The 23926-nt window shown below is 35.9% G+C and overlaps 1 protein-coding gene and 1 long non-coding RNA gene across 2 annotated transcripts in view; one reads left to right on the forward strand and one right to left on the reverse strand.

The window, feature by feature from the left end:
* Positions 1 to 869: 869 nt before the first annotated feature.
* The window catches only part of LOC128674789 (G-protein coupled receptor Mth2-like), a 28979-nt gene continuing 5922 nt past the window's right edge, over positions 870 to 23926 (reverse strand). The window contains exons 2-9 of the mRNA XM_053753685.1: positions 22638 to 22821; positions 22093 to 22287; positions 9521 to 9599; positions 6154 to 6332; positions 4836 to 5001; positions 3530 to 3715; positions 1621 to 1774; positions 870 to 1343 (exon numbers count right to left, since the gene is read on the reverse strand). Of these exons, the coding sequence (XP_053609660.1) occupies positions 1630 to 1774; positions 3530 to 3715; positions 4836 to 5001; positions 6154 to 6332; positions 9521 to 9599; positions 22093 to 22287; positions 22638 to 22821 (1134 nt within the window). The 3' untranslated portion in view covers positions 870 to 1343; positions 1621 to 1629. The remainder of the gene's footprint in view (positions 1344 to 1620; positions 1775 to 3529; positions 3716 to 4835; positions 5002 to 6153; positions 6333 to 9520; positions 9600 to 22092; positions 22288 to 22637; positions 22822 to 23926) is intronic.
* On the forward strand, positions 11811 to 22508 carry LOC128674790 (uncharacterized). Its single transcript, XR_008405202.2, has 3 exons — positions 11811 to 12702; positions 13263 to 13395; positions 22069 to 22508. It is a non-coding gene; the product is annotated as an uncharacterized LOC128674790 (long non-coding RNA).

Raw genomic sequence — 23926 nt, forward strand, 5'->3', positions numbered from 1 at the left:
GCGATTTTTATACCTCAACAGAAAATGCTCATCAGACTGAACAACTTTTGTTAGGTCGTCATTTCTATATTTCCTATAGTTTAGCCATACCATCATTGTTCTCCATCAGGCGTTCCAGTTTTCAAAATCATTTATACCCTATATTTTGCCCAGTCTTAATAGCTATATAACAAAAAAGTTTCATACAAATCCGTCCGGTAGTTCCGAAGATTTGCGTGTACAGTCACTTCTTCCACTTATAAAACAAGCAATGAGGGCGTTACTATTACTTACTGATTTGTTTATAGATAGTAAATAAGTACTAATTGTATCTAAATACATCGACACTACATCATAGTTACATTCTAGAGAAGAGTATGTGTATACCATCAAAAACATGAAAAACACAAAGTCTCGCAGCTCAGTTTTTCTACTGTAAAAAGTTGTGCGACCATGTTGGTTAATTTATTTAGTCCCTACTTGGTCCTTAAGTAGGTTCTGCCTTAAGTTATTACGTAAGTTATTATCATATCAATATTAAAAATCTTTTACGTTTTAAATAAGTCAGGTCAGTCAATGAGTGAGTGAGTTATAAAATCAAGAAACTTTAACAAGTTACAATTCTTAAACTACTGGTTCAAATTGAATGAAATTTGAAATATACAGTGTTTATATAATATCTGCTTTGTCAATGAAAATTCAGACTTCCTGTTATATCCACAACGAAGTTATTGGGGTTCGAAATTGGCCTGAATTGCTTCGAGAAAAGGATGGTACAACCGCCGTGCCGCTTTTTTTGCTCGACTTGGGGGGGCACTGCCAAAAAGCGCAAAAGTGTATTAGATAAAAGTAAAAGGTTCTTATAAGATGAGTGGAGAAAAAGACCAACCGCCATCTAGTAAGTGCTTTTATTAATTGAAATCGACAGTACAACTTATTTTAGGTTCATGAAACATCCTGCAGTGCAGGAAAAAAATAGAGTGTATAGTCATACACTCTATTTTTTACGACTACACGCCTTCATAACTTCAAAAAATCAAATCTTCGAGAGAATACTTATGACGTTATCCCAATCAATTACTCATTTGCATCTGGTCCATACGTGTCCACGCTGAGGATGCCTCAAGTCCGTACACGGGTTTACACAGGAATGTCTAGTCTGCATTCCCACAAGTTCCAAACGAAGATTTCCCTTCAATAATAAATGTTTGTACCTATCTAAATTCCTATTTCTAAATGTTGAATTTGTGCAAGTTCTATCTAGGTAGATAAGTTGTCTAGGTAGGTACTTCATTCAAGTCAAATATGACTAGTTAATGTAAAAAGTGTAGCGAGGTTTCCGCATGAGAATTCTTCAGTTCGATCTGAAAAATAAAAGAAAGCATGAAAAGACACCCAGTAATATCGATAAATATTTTATTTTAGTTGATATAATGGGATATAATAAATGCAATACCATTATACAAAAATAAAAGAATTATAAAAAGTAAAAAATACAACAGACACCAACAGAATGAAAAGAATTGGGATCCTAAAGTAAAAAAAGAAATCTAAATCCGATATGTAAGTACTATACATATAGTACTTACATATCAGATTTAGATTTCGGATTAGTCTTGTTAGAATAATAAAAAAACAAACCTTCCGATGTCAGTTCAACTCCTTGAGGCGTACTTGCGCCTGCGCATCGTCCGTCGATAGCCGACTCTCGTCTGTGACCGCGGTACTACTGGTGATATTGGTGCTCTTTCTGAATTCTGAAGTGACCGGCGGCAGTCCTCGGATGCTGCGGTATCTATAAAAAAAGATAAACTTCAGTATCCAACAGATAAGTAAAAAAAGAACAAGAAGTAGATTAAAACAGAGCGGGTATATTTTATTCCCAGATCCCAGTATGTAAGTTTAGTAGTCGAACTACCTACTAGGCATTTTCTTCATAGAGGACTATTAGAGCCATGCTGCAAAACTAAGCACTTCACTAAATCAATACTTGTAAAATTAAACATTGTTTTATATTTACTGATCAAAGTATTATTATTTCTCATATAATATATTTCCACGTATGAGGCTACTAGTAGAGGAGGTATGTACTTTGTTTTTTTAAAATGGCCAAAATTTTCTCCGCGATACCTACCCTAGGAACTGCTGCCCTATAGAAATAAAAAAGAAATGAATATGATGAATTATATCGTAGATCGTTTGTTCCCATTTGTTCTACTGAAAGTCCAACGGTAGAACTAATGGATGGATGAAGCTGATTTCGTAGACTGGCATCCCATCCGTAGAAGCAAAAAAGATGATATGAATTGAAGGACCGTACGAAGCGTGGAAGTTGGAGAAGAATCCTTACATATCACCTGTCTGTCAGTTCGCGATAAACTCAAAAACTACTGTAAAGATTTTTATGCGGTTTTCACCGAAAGATGGTGTGATTCCTGAAGAAGGTTTAGCTGCATTATTTATTATGTTTTAACCCGAGCGAAGCCGGGGCGGGCCGCTAGTAAAAATAGAACTGAATTGAATAAATAAACACTTAAATTATGAATTAAATGTACCTAATACTGGAAGTATTATATAATCTGTGTTATACTAACACCATTTCCGTACCTATATTTCATTGTGGTAACCACAGCATCCGAAGCATGTGTTACGGGACGTCTTTTGCTTCCATATAATAACTACTCAAAAAGTTTTGCCATCTTTCTGTCTCTAAATTGTAATATTATCATCTTTGTTTATTTAGGTACATATCTACATCCTGTAGTATAAATAGATATGTAAGTACTTATAAGGACATGTTCCGAAGTTACATTGAATACACACTGTTCGCTATCAATAGTGCGTCACAGCCGCACGAGGACTGTTAAAAGCCCATTACATGGACATTAGATTACGTGAAGAGCTGTTTACAGAACTGCATTAGTAATCTCGGTTACCAGGTACCTGCTTAAATGACTAATACCGATGGATGGAAAATGTTTGTTTATTGCTCTTTCATGCAAAATCTACTAGACCGATTGTTATGGAATTTGGCTCTCGAATATAACCTGGAATAACTATAGGTACTTTTTATCACGAAATTGCCACGGGAGCGAAGCCCCGGGGTGCAGCTAGTATGGTTATAAGCCAAAGATTACACGATGATATATAGGAGATATTATTTAATGCCAACGAACCTCTGCCTAGCTCGTATTCATCGCAACCAGGCGATTTATCAAGTATCGGCTTTCTTTCTAACGGACATCACGATTTACTATACGTATGTATAGCTAAGTACTGTAATGCTGTAAAATAAAAGTAGTTTTCTATTCTAATATCAGTAGAATTTCTAGAAAAATACCTTGGACTAATTAAACAGGAATTCAACATTTTTTGAATTCAACACAATGGTCCGGATTTTATAAAACTGCAATAGGTAGGGGAAGGGAGGGACGTAAACGTGAAGAATAATAGGACAAATAACTCAACACATTATTTGGAATTTCAAGTGCAGATGGGATAAAGCTAGAAGAGAGAGAGAGAGAGAGAGGTAAACTTTAGTATTACGAACCTTCTTCTAGCCAAGTTGCGGACCTTCTTCTTCCACACGAAAATAATGAAGATGAAGAAACCCAGCATGATGTTGGAGATGTCCACGAGGATCCAGTTCCAGTTGGAGCCCCCGACTGCGAAGCTGAGCAGCTCCACCGTCCAGTTGATACCCATCACTATGAACAGCTTCAGGTAAAGAGAGTATCTGCAATGTGGAAATTTGCAAGATCGGTCAACATTGCACACTTGCACTACGTGTAGCTGGATTGTAATTTCTAGTGGCGTTTAGGTATATGGCATTCCCAAAGAGGGTTGACGTCAGGCGGGCGGCTGGTTTTAAAATCATAGCCAAATTTCCAAATTAAATGGAAATTGATTTTTTTTGCGCTAACCCTGGAATTTGGGGCGTTATAGCTCCGAATGTAACCAGGAACACGCGAAGATTAGAGACAGATTCTAAGTCCTATTCAACTGGCCTAAAAGTTTAGCTAATAATAGAGATCGAAAAATATCTGGTAGTAGGTTCGATTACCAGCGCGCGCCAATATTTGTGATTGTGATTACAGATGTTTGTTTGCGGTTCTGGGTGTGTTGTGACCGTTTCTATGTTTGTGTCATCGGACCCGCGCCGCCATACAAGCTTTTAGGGTGGGCGGTTTGTGTTGTCCCACAGTGTTGTCCATTTATTTATTTATCTAAGCCTTTTATAATTGGACGTAAAGGGCATAGAGTAACTGATCTAGATCAGTTACATTAATTAATCCATCAAGTGAGGTGCAGTAGCCACTTGATATATTGATACAGTAGTATCAACATACCAGGTGCAGAGTTTAAGGTGTGGCAGCTCATTATTCATCACGTGGCAACATGCAATCAACGCGATAATTAATACCTATAATTAGTACCTAATACCTATAATTAGTACCTACTGTACCTATATATCTTTATAAAAGTGCAGGCTACAATTATAGCGTAGTTCGCAATTTACAAACTTTGTCTAGGCTCTAGGGTAACAGTTCTAATTATATATATAATCTAATATAAAGCCTGATTACATCTATTCCCAAATATCTCGACAATAACCGCATGAGCCAATAGCCCTCCACAAATCTTTAAATGGGAAATCACACTTATTTGTAAAACTACACAGCCCTCTCATATCATGATATGTATACGACTACCTGCCTAGATGGGGGTGCCCTCTCTATACTTATTATTATTATCTTGACCAAGATCTCGATAGAATAAGCCCCGCCGCGTACTAGCCGGTGTTCTATCGCTGGATGTTAGTCAAACGTAAAGTAAACCTACATAGATTGTCTTACCTTTGCTTGTCTTGCTTGAGTTTTGTGGTAGACTTGGAGCCCTTCAAGATGGCGGTCTCCTGGCGAATGGAGCGGATCCTGTGGGCAGTGACGCTGAACAACACCAGGTTGCAGACCACCAACGCCAGCACGGGCGGGTAGAAGTACACCAGTTCACTCATCCAGTCTAAAAATATACAGTTGTTAGATGGAAAGAAACTGCTGTGGAATTGAGGTTTATTAAGTAAATATAAATATATAAGAACAAATTACACAGATTTATTAACTTAGCGCGGATTGCCAGAAGATAAGTAAGCACCAGCAACCCTGTCGAGACTGCGGCACACCCTGGTTGTAGACTTTAATGAAGATGGTTATAATTTCCTTTATACCTACCTAATACAGTTCTTTATTTACATGACATAATTTAAGTAAATATACATACACCTACGCAGTAAGTAGAGGCACTACTGTACGTATTTTTTTTTGAAAATCTATTCTGTAAATAAAATGAATCAGTCTAAATATGTGGTCATCCAAATTAAAAGGGACCTTATGGTCCCTCGGTCTTTATTGCCGTTGTTCCAATACAAAACAACGACAATAATGGCGTAAGTGCCGTGCGCCATAAGTTCAATTTTGATACATATGGTAGGTACGTCATAAATCATCAACGGTTTGCAAATAAAATCCTCGTCTATTGACGCTGAATTCTCCGATAAAAGCTAAAGATTCTGGATAAAAGCTAACTACTTTATATTCCATACATTCCCATATTGTGAACATACAAAAGCCGCCAAAAGTTATTCACTATCCAAGCCATTTTCGTTAAAATCCAAAAGCGAATTGAATCATCTATTAATTATATATAGATAATTTACGGTCTTTGAGAAACCACACTATTTAAATTATATTGTTTTAGAAACAGATCTCCATTTATTAGGTTATAAAATCTAAATTTAATACGAAGTGTTATTTTTTAAGTTTCATGTTTTATTTCTAATGCCGGCTACACACTACGACTGAACTCAGACAGATTAATACTCGTTTATTTCATTTTATGCACTCTGCAATCTCTATCAAGCTGTGGTTTTTGTATAAACAGCATTACTAAATGCAGATTATACAAAAACCACAGCTCCTAGACTACGTCCACACTGAGGAAATGAAGGTAAATGATAATGTAATGAAACTATTTCTATCTCTTTTTACTAATTATATATAGTATTTTATATGTGCGTGTTTACTACCGCAAGTAAAAATCAACAATACGCCGAGACTGCCAAATTCGTATAACAATTTGTCGATAGTGTATAACTAGTATAACGAAAAAACTCACCACTGAACCAGCATTTCCTGTCCCCAAAGCCCGGCTTGATGAGCCAGGCGGGCAGCTTGGCGTACTGCATGGTGACAGTGCAGGCTGTCAGCAGCGCCGGCACCCCCCACGCGTACACCCCGTACGCGGCGAACCGACGCAGCTCGCGTCTCTTCGTGGAGGTGCTCCCCCGGTAGCCGCTGTTTGAAAAATCTATCATAAAATACTGTACAAAATATTATATTGATTGCCCGTAAAAACAACTAGTTGAATGGGAGAAGTAAAAAATGTTGGTCGTTAGTATATGTATAGACACTTAGGTTTCAAGTACTCTATGATGCATATTTTATTTATTATTATTATACTTAGACAAAATCCACATACTTATATGTTAATTACTTTGTTAGTTACAAGATATTGAACTAAATTAACTTCATTCAAAGTGTTGAATGTGATAAAAAATGTCAAAATAAATATTTAGAGGTGAAGAAGACATGTTTGTATAGTAAAATATTATAACAGATGTTACGCATAAACATATTGAGAGATCCCAATATCACAACAGTACATATGGTTTCAGAAAATCTTGAATAATAAGTGTTACATAAGGCGTCTATTTTATTGCGTAGAATCATAATTCTACAAAAGAAATATTCGTAAGGAAAGGATACCCCCAGAAAATAACCAAAGTACTTAGATTGTTTGTAATGAATAAAACTACTGTAGGCCGATTTTAATGAAATTTGGCACAGAGATAGAAGAAACCTTTAGAAGTAACATAGGCTACTTTTTAATTATGTGTCTGTTATTCTACCATGCGACCCAATGCTATTAATAGTTACCAATTAAATTAATAGAAACATATATTATATTTTACCACTGCGATTGCTGTGCTGTGCCCAGTCTTTCCAAATGTAAGCATTAAAAAAAATAATACATAGTTGAATCATTTACTTGTACACTTATAGTATAAAGTTATAGTTTTATTTCAGTAATATAGATTGATAGTAACACCTATTAATTTAGGTTGATTTTTTAGAACCTACTTATCTACCTAATATCAAATTCTTAAACGATGTCTAGATTTCCTATAAGTATAGATTTTTGAAGTAAAAAACTTAAAAACATTCTTATAAAATTAAACCAGTGACGGGTGGTGACTGATTTAATTTTATAAGAATGTTTTTAAGTTTAACCTTTCATTTCACGTTATTTAAAGTATAAAAATTGACATTGGGATTGACCTAGTAGTCTTGTAACTGTTATGTTTTCCATGAACCCTGTGTAGTTTTCTAGGACATAACTATGCAATTATTTGCTGCATTTACCCTATGACATTGAGCACAGGCTGTTTATTACCAACTACACCAAACGTTTCGACTTAGGGAATTTTGATTAATTATTGTTTCGTAAGACGTGGTAATACAGAGAATGCGTATGCACACACATTCTACACACGCTTCGTACAGAAAAATGTAATTTTCTTTCCTGATTTTATTGAATAAAATATAAATTTTCTTTCTGATTGATCTTGAGGACCTAGACCTAGACCTAGGAGGAGTCTAAACCATCTGCCCCCATACCATACAATTATATCGACGTTACCTGACATGATTACCTCCTCTCCTATAATAGCAAAAACATCTAGATACTAATTAAAAGTCATATACAGTCATGTCTTTGTAAGAACAATGTTGACGATATTGGCTGCCGCTGACTCATATTAGCACGTCGAACATTCCCACGAGGTAAATGGTACCGCTAATTTTGACACTACTAACCAAAATGCTTTTTTAAAGGTTCCGGAGTTTCTAAAGATCACGATAACTTTTCAATATTACCTACTTATGGCCGACGTTATAATGCGATTGCATTCGTCATCCGGCGACAAGGATTAATACGTCAGGTACTTAGGTATAAAATAGTACAATAAAGAGGTTATCCCATAATCAGACTTAGTTTTTTTAACTCCGGCGACAGACAGGGAGTTAGTCGCGAGTGTTCAAATGGTTGACACATTTTTCAACAGTAGCTAAGCTACTGTTGAAAAATGTGTGAACCATTTGGCTGAACCAAATAGCTGAACCATTTGGAAACTGTCAACTCTTTTCTAGTAGATGGGAGAATGCCAACATATTTAAAGTGGCGGTTTCTTAAATTTTAAATTTAGTTTTAATTACACAATAAGTAGGTAAATACAACAGCTAGTTAATGTGGACATCAAGCCGGGTTACAACATCGACCTGCAAGCTAGACCTGGACCTACAGGTAGACGCTGCCCCCTGGCGGCGGCGGCCTCACTGTTCTGTGAATCATGGTCAAATTCGCATTTCTATATATATATATATATATTTCATATTCTATACAGGATTCAATAAACGCACAATCTGCTAAATATTTTCTTAGTACAATAAAGTAAATACAATACGAACATAGCCTCTAATATATTTGCAAAACTAACAAAATCAATGTACTTGCAGACTTGCAAAACTTGTGATAAGTATTTTTAGAATACTTTACAGCAGGTGGTCCATATGGTGGCCTGCTGGTATTTCAAGTTAAAATATACCACCGACTATAATAATATTATTTTACTAGTTACACAAAACATTTATGGTTGTAATGTTCCAATTATTGCTTGGAATAATAATTTCAAGATAATAATAATACTAATACACATTGCGCAACACATTTACAAGATTCACAGACAACGGAGGTGATAATACCATTGACAAAATATAAAAAGCTAAAGCGTGTTTTTTGAGTAAAAACTATAAACATAACTTAAATGATATCTCTGTATCAGAGGACATTATGAATAGCACTTTGATGAAACTTTATTTATTTATTTATTGTTTCTTTATTTATTATGTTGGGTACGTGTATGTAGCTATAGTCAATGTTTATTGTATAAGTAATATATCAATCGTAGTTATATATCTCCTTCTTCACTGTTAATATACACACACACCGTTCGCACACTGATTCAGGTCTCATCTGAAAATCAGTGTATCGCCCCTCTGGGTGATATGTGTACTGAGATGGGCCTTTTTGTATTGCTGCAACACAATACACTTGCTCCATTGTGCTATGTGAATACTGTGTTTAACTTTGTGTATTTAGTCTGGTTGTGTATTGTGTTTTTGTTATACAAATAAATGTTTTATCTATCTATCTATATATCAAACTGTCACAAATGTAGGTACATCCTATTTAAGTTATTTTCGGATATTAATAAACATAATCATTCATGCAGGTGTATAGTTAAGTAAATTTTTAGCTCTTATTTACTTTTATAACTGGAGAAACTATTACTAATACGTCTCGTAAGTTAACTCAAATATATAGTAATATATTTGTTTACGCAAATATATTTTTCATAATTTACCTGAAAGTCCTCCAGATGTCGAAGCACATGATGTTGAGCCAGAAGAAACTCGTCTGAAACGCGTAGTAAACGATGAAAGCTGTAATAAAAAAAATATTTAGTGGTAAGTATATATTTGTGCAATTACCTACAGCAAAAATAGTACATACATATGTACCTAATTACTAATGGAAATAATTGTTTCAAATTCCCCATATGCACCTTGATGTGTCAATTGTGCAGGTGCAGGTACACACATTCCTACAATTTTGTTTGCACCAACAAAATGGTAGGACTAGGACCGTAATAGTGTAAACTAACACATCCTCGACCTACCTTATAATTAGGACCTTAGTTGTAACTGGTATAGTAGGTATTGCCGTACATAGGTTTTAAGCTGCAAAGTTATGATGGTGGAAGCCAATTGATGGTAAAGATGAGAAGCGTAAACTACAAAACCTCAAAATAAAATACAAGCTTTTTTTTACAAAAAGCAATTCTTGCCATAAGTTTTTGTTGTCGTCAGAGAGATATTGTTGCATTTAACATGTTACAAAAAAAAAAACATGTCCGTGCTGTGAACCTCTTTGGGCGCCGATCCTGGGCACAGCAGTAGGTACAACAACAGGTCATGCCTATCCATGGAATTAGTAGGTACTCCGAAGTACTTTCTAAATCCATGTGCTTATCACAAAAAGACAATGTAATGGAAACTGAAACGTGAAATGAAATTTTAATTTTGAAGTAAGTGAAATTTAACTTGCAAGATTTGATTACAGACAGACAACATCGATACAGGTGAAACTAAATAATAGCACGTAAAATCGCACGAGTGATTTTATGAGAGTTGGGTTTATTCCTTTCGTGCCACGGAACCCTGAAAATACAAGTATCTTAGGACAATTGTAGTTAATGATGTCAACATCATTCACAGGGGAATTCAGAAGAATTATATTTTGAGAGCTCATAAATCTGAATATTAATCTTTTGGAAATGTATTTGCATACCTTCTTGAATAATTTTCAGCGATAATTTAAGATTAATCTGAAGGTTGTAAATCCTTGTAATGCTATAAGTGTTTTAATTTACATTAATTGTATGTCTTCTTCTTCATAGTCGTGGAATGAAACACACACAACAACTTTCTTGGCTGGCACTATTAATGGAGTAGTTTTGCCACTGCCTTCTCCATTTCACACATAAGTTAATAAATAGAGAGCAGGTTTTCTCACGATGTTTTCCTTCACCGGAAGCAAGTGATGGGCGACGAAAACTACTATACATGAGTCACATTGGTATAAATTCTTGTGGCACGAGAGGATTGGAACCTAGGACTTTTCGATCTACAGGCGGGCGTCGTAACCATTACATCACTACCGCTTCAAAATCAGCACAATTAGGGTAATTATAGAAGTAAACATATAAAGAACCAGAGGAAAACTGGGTAAAAGATCAATGAAAAAATGCCAGTGAATGTCAAAATTGAAAAGAATCCCGAAGGCTTGGACGTTTTATAATAATTGGAACAAGCTTCAGGAACACCACAAATTCGGCTCTCCCACGCCTCGCGTCTGATAGCGTTATTTATAAAACAAACAAATCGCGTAATCATCACATTTATAAATCTGCCCGTAAGTAGGTAAATTGGAAGCGACGCACTTCCCGAAATACTTATATTTTTGTATCTATATTTGTAGCTATTATCGACGAGTATTCATTCGCGGATGTGACACCAGAAATACGAGGTACGGTATTTCAAATTCAAATCATAAATTCTTTATGTAACTTCGGATGATCACCACTTAGTGACGTCAAAATACTTTCAAAACGCCAGCGAAGAAGCTGCGCAACAAAATTGACCCTTTGAAACAATATTTTTTTTTCAAAGACGTCCATACCGGACATTGATTATTTAGACTTATTTGTGTTGTTCTCATTGATGAATGAGAATGAGATGGTGAATTTGTAATTCTTAATGAGAATAAATATCTTAAACCTTATAAACTAAGACTTTATAAATAACTATATAGCGGCCCATTTCGGCTTCGCTCGGGTAAAATTATAATAAAAGAAGTAGCCTATGTTACGCCCGATTATTTATTTTTTCTCTGTGCCAAATTTCATCAAAATCTCTCTAGTACTTCTTCAGTTTATTTATTACAAACAAAAAAGAAAAAAAAAACAAATCTTTTCTCTTAATAATATTACTATGAATATTTAAGGATGTACGTAGGTACATTCACATTATTAAATTTAAATGTCAATTGGATTTTCTTAAATAACATACGTTGAGTAAATTTTGTTATGTTCGAGTAAATACTGGGTACTTACTACCAATATAATCAATATTTGTTCCATAGATAATCTATCAATCGAATAATGTCTCTAATATTAATAGTGACACAATTTGCCAAGATAAACATCATCTTCGTGAAAGTGTAGCTCATATGACGCCCGGCACAGAATATAAAGACTTTACAAATAAATATTTGGCTAACCTGATTCATCAGATGAGATTACAATTAGATACAAGTAAATATTTACTTCTTGCGTTCTTATTTGTAAGATGTCTACGGAAGTGTACATACTACTTTATTTAGTTTTTATTTTAATTAATGGCACTACATTGCATTTACTTATGAAGAATAAACATGACATTACTTGATTGACATATAGAAATTGTTAGGGCAACAATATAAATTTATACCAGGGTTATGAGAAAAATCCCGACTTGTACATTTAGTTCAGTAAGTTGGTTGGTAGACAAAGATTTCGGTAAACTGGAATTTAAATTATATTACATACTTTATAGGTATTGTAAGATCAATTACAAAAGTTGTAAGTGTCCTGTGTGACCCTTATTAACCAACTACTTAATATGAAAAGACGGGTTATCTAAGGTCACATTAATGTGTTAAATGTTTCACCGAACATCGACTTAATTTATTGACCTCTGGCATACGACCACTTTGGATGTGGAACTGCAATCAAACTGAATTGGTATCATTTTAAAATTAAAATGGGTAATATACAGTCGACAGCATATCAACCAAACCAAAACTGAGAATTCAATAGAGATCCATGAAGGGTAACTAGATGTGCAGTTAACTGTACAAGACCGGACTATGAACGAACATCGAATTTCCTTATTAGGAAATAACTAGATCGGGAAAAAAACCTTTGTTTGTTTTGTTTACCTTTAGGTAAATCATCTTTTTATAATATAAAACGTAGCCATCACCTCATTCGTCCTTTACAATGTTTGACTGTCGAAGATTGCTATGTCATGGCATTAAATCCATCTATTCTTAGCTATTTGAGTTGTCCAATAAAATTAAAATAAAAACAGTATAAGTACATAATTATATTCACGACATTCGGAACAAAAGGACGCTACGATTGCGATCAATTGACAAACCTTTTTATGATCAGTTGAAAATAATTTAAATACATACATATACCTGTAGTAGGTTATGTCATATAATAATATAGTTAAAAGGCCACATAAACACTGATTACTGCTATTCATTATGGTCGCACCCAAAATGTCGTTGCGTCTAATTTAATTTACCAGAACTAATATTTTTTGCAATTAATAAGCAGGAGTGGCGTTTGTATACGCCATATAATAAGTATGGAAAAATTTAGGAGCTATTTCCTTTCAGCGATAGATTCCTAACTAATTTATTCCTTCCTAGAACACACTAATTTATGTTATACTATCGAGATACCACAGTTATTTACTTGTAATGTATTTTTCTAGGCACAAATTTTTAGAGCAGATTCGGGTGATGAAATTAAGTCGGTATCCAAAGAAAACGATATCAAAAAATGTCGAAAATTTATTCGCCTCCCATACAATTCGGCTGACCAGATCAGCTGACCGGACTTATCCGGTAAGTAAAGTCAACATTTTTCGTTCTTCTTTCACTGTTATTTCATTTTAAGTTTTTATATTTAACTAGCGGCCCGTCACGGCTTCGCTCGAGTAAATACATAATTAATTATACACTTAAACCTTCCTCAAGAATCACAATTGGTGAAAACTGCATTAAAACCGTGCAGTAGATTTTGAGTTTATTGCGAACAGACAGACAGACAGACAGACAGACAAACATAAATAAGAATAAAGGAAAAAGGATGTGCAAAAGTAATGAGAGGGAGCAAGACATTCACGCAGGCGTAGCCGCGGGCGCAAGTTAATAGACGATTATATCATATAGAAGGTGGTACCGGAGGCATGTCAAACCTTGGGTATTTTTAATACACCAAATAAACGATAAATAAACAGCAGCTTTGATAAACTGATAATATTTTATCGCTGCCAGAAAATAGATATGGCAAATAGCAATATTAATAAACAAATATACCACTTATAAGATTTATATACTTATTAGACTCCCTGTACCTACGTTAGTTCTAATGTCACATCACACCAGGAAGTATTTAGCGGGTAATAAGTACTGATTGTTTTAACAGCGACCTTCGTGTGCAATGTTATGATGGCAGAACACGCGATATTCGGCATACCCACATAGAAACACCCAACTTGATCCCTCAATACACCTGAGCACCCGAGTGTTAATATACCTGTTAGAAACAATAAATAAATATTGTATTAATACATAAATAAATAAATAAATACTATATTAATTGTATGATTAATACGGACTGATCGCATTGTGTAAATATATTTTAAAAAGTAGTTGTTATGACCGGTGAGATTTTTGCCGCTAATTTTGTGAACGATCAGTCCTCGATGGTCAGAGAGAATAAACGCTGTTGAAATGTAAGTACGTTTTATTATTTAATTTATCTCTATTATAATGAATAATTGTTTATCATCACGCTTATTCATTGCATAACACTCGTTATTAAAAAATTCAAGTAAATCTACGTGTATATTTCACTTCTGAAACGCGGGAATAGTTGACAATTTCAAATATGTCCAATGAACCTCTAAATTTATTTGCCATGTTCCCGGCTATCCTACATATCAGAAGTGGGTATGATAAATAGAAGCGATAACAATCACCTAGTAAAATGAGCTCACAACAAAAATCATAATATCTATTCATACTAAGCTTACATAGTAATAGTTAAAATTGACTTTGATTTGATCATTGGTATTGTATATTTTTTATACATATTCATACATTTTGTAGGTGTCTAATTATGTGTATGCATTTTTATTTTTACAATTCATAATAATCTCATATTATTATAACATTTTATAGAAGATATATCTAAGCAATTTAAATGTTCGCATATTTCATAGACGCGACGACATAAAATAGCGAAAATGCAGAAATACAACTTTGTTATTGCAATACGCAATCTCTTTTATTCTATGCATGTATACCATCGGTGGTGTAGTAGATGTTTAATATATATTTATACGAATATTATTATACAATTATTCATATTTTGATTTCCTATGTTGTGTGTGCACGTTTGTTTGAAAAGTGCGCATTTTATTTAAAACATTGTAACGAGTTTTTCTCTGTGATATTTTTTATTTATGTTCGTTTTACAATAAAATACCACAGATAAAAATTACTACCAAGAAGTTTTGTTGCCATACAAATTTTAGTAGTATTTAGTAATTATTTTCAAGTAGCATGGTAGTTTTAGCAATATCTAATATTATATATCAATGCAAATAAAGTATTATTAATTATATAAAAGGAAGAAGAAAGAAGATTATATAAAAGGAATAAAATGTACGAATTAAACAATTAAAAAAAAAAAAAACATTTATTGTGCTGGGTTTGTAATTTTTTTTTTTGCAGTGGCATCATGGAAAATTCAACCGAACGAGGAATTTCTGAGCGGGTTCTATGTACACCTGACCCTGATGACGACAAGGTCTACAGAGCTATTCCGAGCCGTGATGTTTCGCCGTGGCCTTGGGCTGCACCGAGTCACCGAGCCTCGCCGCGTCGCTGCGCTACTGCGAGCCGCGGAGCCTCGCCGCGTCGCTGCGCTACTGCGAGCCGCGGAGCCTCGCCGCGTCGCTGCGCTACTGCGAGCCGCGGAGCCTCGCCGCGTCGCTGCGCTACTGCGAGCCGCGGAGCCTCGCCGCGTCGCTGCGCTACTGCGAGCCGCGGAGCCTCGCCGCGTCACTGCGCTACTGCGAGCCGCGGAGCCTCGCCGCGTCGCTGCGCTACTGCGAGCCGCGGAGCCTCGCCGCGTCGCAGTGCTGCTGCGAGCCGCGGAGCCTCGCCGCGTCGCTGCGCTACTGCGAGCCGCGGAGCCTCGCCGCGTCGCTGCGCTACTGCGAGCCGCGGAGCCTCGCCGCGTCGCAGTGCTGCTGCGAGCCGCGGAGCCTCGCCGCGTCGCAGTGCTGCTGCGAGCCGCGGAGCCTCGCCACGTCGCAGTGCTGCTGCGAGCCGCGGAGCCTCGCCGCGTCGCAGTGCTGCTGCGAGCCGCGGAGCCTCGCCGCGTCGCAGTGCTGCTGCGAGCCGCGGAGCCTCGCCGCGTCGCAGTGCTGCTGCGAGCCGCGGAGCCTCGCCGCGTCGCAGTGCTGCTGCGAGCCGCGGAGCCTCGCCGCGTCGCAGTGCTGCTGCGAGCCGCGGAGCCTCGCCACGTCGCAGTGCTGCTGCGAGCCGCGGAGCCTCGCCGCGTCGCAGTGCTGCTGCGAGCCACGGAGCCTCGCCGCGCCATGGTGGTACGTCTTGTTATCAACGTCGGTCATACAGTCGCACGGGACGATCAGACCGGTCATGTATGGACCCTACATCAAACCGCATGTGTGACCGTGACCGGTCCCGTAGTAATTTGCGTAGAAAATCTAGAGATATTTCAGACTATCAATCTCAAGAACGGATGGTAAGAGGGTCACACAAAAGTTTGGTTCAGGATTCATACTACCATTCAAATAACGGATCTTGTAATAACGCTCAAGAGCGTTCAAATGAGTATTGTAATATTAATGTTGCAAATTCTGCCGAAGATAACTTCACTAAGTTGGTTAACGTAATGAAATCCATTTTACCTAAAGATTCTTTTGATAAGTTAAACTCTATTCACAATACCATACCCGAATTTGATCCTTCACATAAAGGACAGACGATGACAATGTGGATTCACAAAGTGAATGAATCTGCCACTATATATAATTGGTCAGAAAAACAGACAATACATTTCGCCCTACCAAAATTGCGCGGCGTTGCTCAACGGTGGTACGAAGGTCTCTCTTCAGTTCTGTTTACATGGAAAGAGTGGCAAGAGAAGTTACAGGCTGCTTTTCCGTCCGATGAGAATTATGGTCAAATGTTAAGTGACATGTTGGCTAAACGGGCGCGTTTTGGGGACTCATTAGAGGACTATTACTATAACAAAATAATATTAATTAATAGATGTGGTATAACGGGTAAACGAGCTGTAGAGTGCATACTACACGGCATTGACGATCGGTCAGTTCGATTAGGTGCTGAGGCTGTACAATATGACGACCCTAATAAATTATTATCATATTTGAGAAATTCTCGATATGTTAAGACCAACAATGACCGCAGGATTAGCAGCAAGAATCAGGTTAATAATAAAAATGATAACCCGCAGTCTTCTCACAAAGTCAAATGTTATAATTGCAAAGAAGAAGGTCATGTTTCATCTAAATGTACTCAACCAGTAAAGAAATGCGGTAGGTGTTTGAAAATCGGTCACGAGACCGAACAATGTTTTTCCCGACTGCCAAACACCCAGAAAGTAGTTATGAAAGTAGATAAGACAGATACTATCAATGGCAAATATTTTAAAAATGTGAAAATTAACAACAATCTGATGGAAGCTTTTATAGATTTAGGCAGTGAATGTTCAATGATTAAACTATCAGAATCTAAATTTCTAAACAACGATCTTGATACCGATGATTTACCAACTCTGAGAGGCTTTGGTAATTCGATAGTTAAAGCACTAGGTAAAATACGCGTTAAGGTAGTAATTGATGATGTGCAAGCTGATATAGACATATTTGTAGTTCCTGATGATGTAATGCATATGCCGTTACTTATAGGACAATCATTTACTGAACAACCTCACATATTGATTTGTAAGACAAGTGATAATTTGGAAATAACTCAATTACCTAATGTTAGCTATGATACAAATAAAATAAAAATATTTTGCAAAAATGATGTTCAAGTATCAGGTTTAACAGCAATTGAAGTTTATACTGGACAATATTTTTGCGGCGACCTTTTCATTGAGGGAGATGTTAGATTCAAATCAGGAATTAAATATTCAGTACTATCTGGACTCTTCACATTTAACGAAAGTACAGGCACTATTGTATTAAATAATTTACACGAGACTCCATTGACATTACATAAAGATTTTCTAGTTGCGCGCGGACGTGCCGCTTTAGAGTTAACTATAACCAAACCACTAGAAGTACTTACCACCTCCACAATACTACAAAATCCAAAGTTTGCACCTATTACTGATACTGATATAAAAGTGGGCGATGACCTAACCTCGGTAGATAAAATGAAGCTACTTAATTTATTAAATAAGTATAGACAGTGTATTGCTAATAATATGTCCGAGTTGGGTAAAACTACAGTGGATGAAATGACTATTACATTAAATGATAATGATCCTGTCGTGTATAGACCTTATAGGCTAGCGGTAAAAGAGAAAGAAGTGGTAAGGGATATGATAGAAGATTTATTGGAGAATGATATTATACGTCATTCAGTATCTCCGTACGCAAGTCCAATTGTTTTAGTGAGAAAAAAATCAGGGGAATTTCGGCTATGCATTGATTACCGGGCATTGAATAAAAAGTCAGTAAAAGAAAATTACCCAATGCCATTAATCGATGATCAGTTGGATAGTTTAGCTGGGAATAATTATTATACAACACTCGATCTCGCATCGGGTTACTATCAAGTGCCTATTAGGGAAGCAGATAAATTTAAAACAGCGTTCGTTACACCAGATGGACATTTTGAGTTTAACCGAATGCCCTTTGGTCTTGCGAATGCCCCAGCTACTTTTCAACGGACAATGAATAAGGTCTTGGGATCATTGCGTCATAAAGAGGCGTTAGCTTATTTAGATGACGTTATAATACCGGCTAGAGATATAACTCAAGGCTTAGAACGGCTGGAGACAATATTGGCGTTATTCTTAGAAGCTGGACTTACGCTTAAACTATCAAAATGTGTTTTCTTTAGCCGGAAAGTAGCCTATTTGGGATTTGAAGTATCAGCTACTGGTATTCAACCTGGCTCACGTAAAGTAGAAGCAATAGAAAAATTTCCGACTCCTCATGATCAACATAGTTTGCGTCAGTTTCTTGGGCTGTCAAGCTTCTTTCGCAGATTTGTTCCAAATTTTTCAATTATCGCAAAGCCACTAACACAACTTTTAAAAAAGGACGCTGTATGGAATTGGAGCACTGCACAAAATAGTGCCTTTAAATCACTTCAAAAGACCCTTGTAGAAAAACCTACCTTAGCATTATATGACCCTAATGCAGAAACAGAGCTCCACACTGATGCCTGCAAAATAGGACTGGGAGGCATTCTTTTACAAAAAAGGGATGATAATAAATTGCAGTCTGTTGCTTATTTTAGTCGTCAGACGACTCCAGAAGAACAAAATTATTCGTCCTACGATTTAGAGACATTAGCTGTTGTATCGTCGCTCCGGAAATTTCGGGTATACTTAGTAGGGATCCCTTTTAAAATAATTACCGATTGTAACTCATTAAGGGCTACATTTCAGAAACGAGATATGATACCTCGAGTAGCTCGATGGTGGGAACAGATGCAAGAGTATGATTTCAGTATAGAGTACAGACCAGGCCGCTCCATGGCTCATGTGGATGCACTTAGCCGGAATCCTATCCCCAACACTTCCGACTCAACAGAATGTGATGTATTTCATGTTGGTGCTGTTGATTGGTTACTAACCGTGCAACAGGCAGACAGTGAGATTCAAAAGATGATAGGTATTTTGACTGATCCAGAGCTCGATAATGTAATAGACATTAAATCAAACTTCAAGGTGAAAAATGGCAGATTGTTCAGAGTAACGAGTAGTGGAGATAAGTGGGTAGTGCCAAAGGGAGTCCGTTGGCAGATTGTCCAGCAGAACCATGATGATATAGGTCATTTCTCAGTAGAGAAAACTTTAGAAAAGATTCAATCCAATTATTGGTTTAATAGAATGCGCAACTTTGTAACGAAATACGTTAAATCCTGCCTAGAATGTGCATATGCGAAATCTTTGGGGGGTAAACGTCAAGGTTTTCTCCATCCTATAAAAAAAATTGATATTCCATTTGATACAGTCCACATGGACCATATCGGCCCATTTGTGCGCAGTAAAAAGGGCAATATGCATGTTTTAGTTTTGATAGATGCGTACACCCGTTATATTTATCTTAAACCGGTTAAGAGTACTAAATCCAGTATTTCAGTCCAAGTTCTTCGTGAATATTTTGCGGTATTCGGTGTACCGCGACGTATAATATCTGATAGGGGCACTTCATTCACGAGTGAAGCTTTTAAAAGCTTTATTAAAGAAAAAAATATAATTCATATCTTAAATGCTGTAGCAACCCCCAGAGCCAATGGACAGGTAGAGAGATATAATAGAACCATTTTAGACTCTCTCACCGCTAAATGCGTTGGTACTGATGATAATCAATGGGATGTACACCTATCTGATGTGCAATGGGGACTAAACAATACATTTAATAAAGGAATAAATTGCACACCTTCACAAGCCCTTTTTGGAACTAGGCTTACGGGTGCTAGTGAGAGTAAAATAGTGTCTCAACTTTCTGAAGAGGTGAATGATGAACGATTCAATGATAATCGTAAAGAAATCCGAAATAATATCGACACTTATGTTAAAATTAACCAAAAACTGCAACAATCTACATACGACAAAAAACGTTGCCGACCTATAAAATATAATTTGGGGGACTTGGTTAGTGTCGAAAGACAGGTTTCTGCAACTGGCCAAAGTAAGAAACTCATTCCAAAATATCAGGGCCCCTACAGGATAATTAAAATATACGATTATGACCGCTACGAAATCGAAGATACTCCTTTGACACGGAAGGGAAACAGACGTTATTCTGCTGTTGTAGCTATAGATAAAATAAAGCCGTGGTTAAACTTTCAAAGACCGCATGATCAGTCCTCTAGTGAGACCAGCGAACATAGTGAATAAGGACACAACATTTGGATGTGATTATACTTAGCACACAATAATATGTACATTAATTATAGCTTTAGGATTAATATATGTAATAAAGAATACAACATTTCTTATGGTATGCCTATGGAAATAAGATAATATAATTATTTTAATGCAATGAAACAATACATACTACCTGAATGTATTTACCTATATACATTTAATACAAGCGTATTAAATGTGTTGACATTTAAGATAATGTTTGTTACAAAATATGATATTTGTTGCCATAGTATTCAAGATAGGAGGTTTGTTACCAATTGATGGTATACAAAATATGATGCTTGTTACTATTGGTATTGAATTATAAATAAATGTATGGAATAACATAAAAAGTTAAGTCCACAATTTGGATTTCAAGTTTTTATTACAAATGGTTATTGGTGATAAAATACTAAATATATCATATATATATTTAGAATTAACTGACAATTGTTTGTATAAGTAGATAAAATGTATTTAAATTGGAGTTATTTAATATTATATTCATTGAAAATTAATTTACTAATAATACTTATTGAATTGTAATTATCTACGATTGGGCTTTATTGTTAATTTGAAGGTATTTCTATAATATTTTGGGCCCGAGGTCGCGCCACATATGCAGGACGGCCGACTGTTAGAAACAATAAATAAATATTGTATTAATACATAAATAAATAAATAAATACTATATTAATTGTATGATTAATACGGACTGATCGCATTGTGTAAATATATTTTAAAAAGTAGTTGTTATGACCGGTGAGATTTTTGCCGCTAATTTTGTGAACGATCAGTCCTCGATGGTCAGAGAGAATAAACGCTGTTGAAATGTAAGTACGTTTTATTATTTAATTTATCTCTATTATAATGAATAATTGTTTATCATCACGCTTATTCATTGCATAACACTCGTTATTAAAAAATTCAAGTAAATCTACGTGTATATTTCACTTCTGAAACGCGGGAATAGTTGACAATTTCAAATATGTCCAATGAACCTCTAAATTTATTTGCCATGTTCCCGGCTATCCTACATACCATACCAAATGAAACAAATCCTCTAATTTTACAAGATTAAGAAATAAATCTGTCCAGACTAGATTGGCCTATTAAGCCTAATCATAATTAATTTATAGATATATACGACAATATTTATTTATTAATACTTATATAAAAAAATAACCTATACTTACTAAGAATAGTAAAATTACGGAAGGCAGCGATATTTTTTAATTCTTACATAAAGGTATACAGAAAATGAATACATAGGTTATCCTATGCATTTATTTTGCATAAGTGTATTTTGTAAAATAAAGGTACATCCACATCATATAGTACACAATGAATTTATTTTTTCTCAGAAATTAAAAGTGGCAAGAACTCACCGATTACTATGCAACTGGTCATGGTATCATCGCCGTCTTCTCCAGAGTGCATCTTCAGGTAGGCTAAGAAGACATAAGCTACGATGAGGCCTGAACAGTAGGCCATCAGACACATGCCGTGAAGGTTCCGCAGCTCAGGGATGAAGGCGTATACCATGAAGGTGGCCAGCAGGAACGGCACGGACAGTAGGAGACCTATTAAGAAGTGAAGAACTAAATAATTAATTACGTTTTTAGCATTTCTTTAGAGTTGGTAAGTTTTGATTTTCTACAATGTCAAACATCTACTCACTGCGTTACAAGAAGATACAGACAAAACAAATCTCTTTCATTCTCGAAAATCATAGAAAATGTGAAAATGTCAGAAAATCAGGATCATGAGATTCATTTTCTAAATATATGGACAATCCTTTTTATTTATATTTTTAGGCACATAAACTTTTATTTCTTCGGAAAACTAGGATGTTATAAACAAAAGCAAGATTATAAACATGAAGTCACTAACAAAAAATAAAAAATAAAACGTTTTTAATTTTAGAACGTACCGACAGCATAAGAGATATACAGCACTTGGCTGTCGTCAGTACTGTTGACGTTCTGATAGCAGACCACCGCCACCATCCGCAGCGACTCCACTCCGTCCTCCATCATCATGTCTGCGCAGTACTCTGACGGCGCGACCCATTGTGACTTCTCGTGGACTAGGCTGTACTCCAATAGGGTTCCGTTCTGGAATAGGGAGTCTATGTCAATTATCCCTTGTAATATTAGTAATTTTTCGCATTTGTAATATTAGTAAGTATTGATTCTATAATATCTCCTATGTAGAGACATAGCTCACACGTAGATATAGATAGACGAAGCCTGTGTGTACGTTAAAATTCCGGTATGCCTACGTATCTCACACGGTAGGTATATAGATTAACATTTTTCCAATGCAATAAAGTTGATTTATTGTGTACACAATAATTCATTGACATGACCTGCGTAGTCCGTGTTGGAGAATATTGCAGATTTTTGAAATACTTATAACAAAATATCGGAATAAGTGGTGTGATAATATGGTACTATAACACGTGGTAGTATAATTATGTACTTATAGTGTTTTTAGTGTATACATAAAACATCGTTTAATCAATCAATATTGCACTAAGTAAAACTTATCTCTCAGTAACTAATATAAACCTAGCATATATATATATAAAGAAAAGAAAGTGAAAGGGTGCGTGAAAGAGTAATATACATACATATGCACAAACATCCTTACAAACTTTCGCATTTAAAATATTATTTATAAAATATTATTAATGATAAATTAAATTGGTCATCCTAAAATTCACACTAAATTTACTGAACGGATAGTTTTGAAATTTGGTACACGGGTAGAATATAACTTGGAGTAACACATATTCACTTATTGTACCGAAATTTCTAAGGGAGCAAAGCCCCGGGGCGCTGCTAGAAAAAATAATTTCAAAATACAGTTAAAAATATTGTGCTTCGCAACATCCGTAGCTCAGTTGTGTAGCCACCCTTTGTATCGGCTACGGGGCTGAGCTACGAACTACGAAATTCTGCAAAGACTACACGGTAGGTGTCTACGAGTCTAGTGACTCGTAGACCCCTACGAGGGAGGGTGGCTACAACATTTATTTATTTATTGAAACTTTATATAACATCCATAACAGTGATCACACTAAAGCAATATGCGCCAGCGCTAAAAGAATCCCTACCTAGTTTGATTGGACTAGACGAGTAAAAATCAAATGTTTTGACATTTTTCATTGACATTATATAATAGTTACATAACATATATACGTTTTCGTTGTTTATA

The sequence above is a fragment of the Plodia interpunctella genome, chromosome 13 (genome assembly GCF_027563975.2).
Source record: "Plodia interpunctella isolate USDA-ARS_2022_Savannah chromosome 13, ilPloInte3.2, whole genome shotgun sequence".
NCBI lineage: Eukaryota > Metazoa > Arthropoda > Insecta > Lepidoptera > Pyralidae > Plodia > Plodia interpunctella.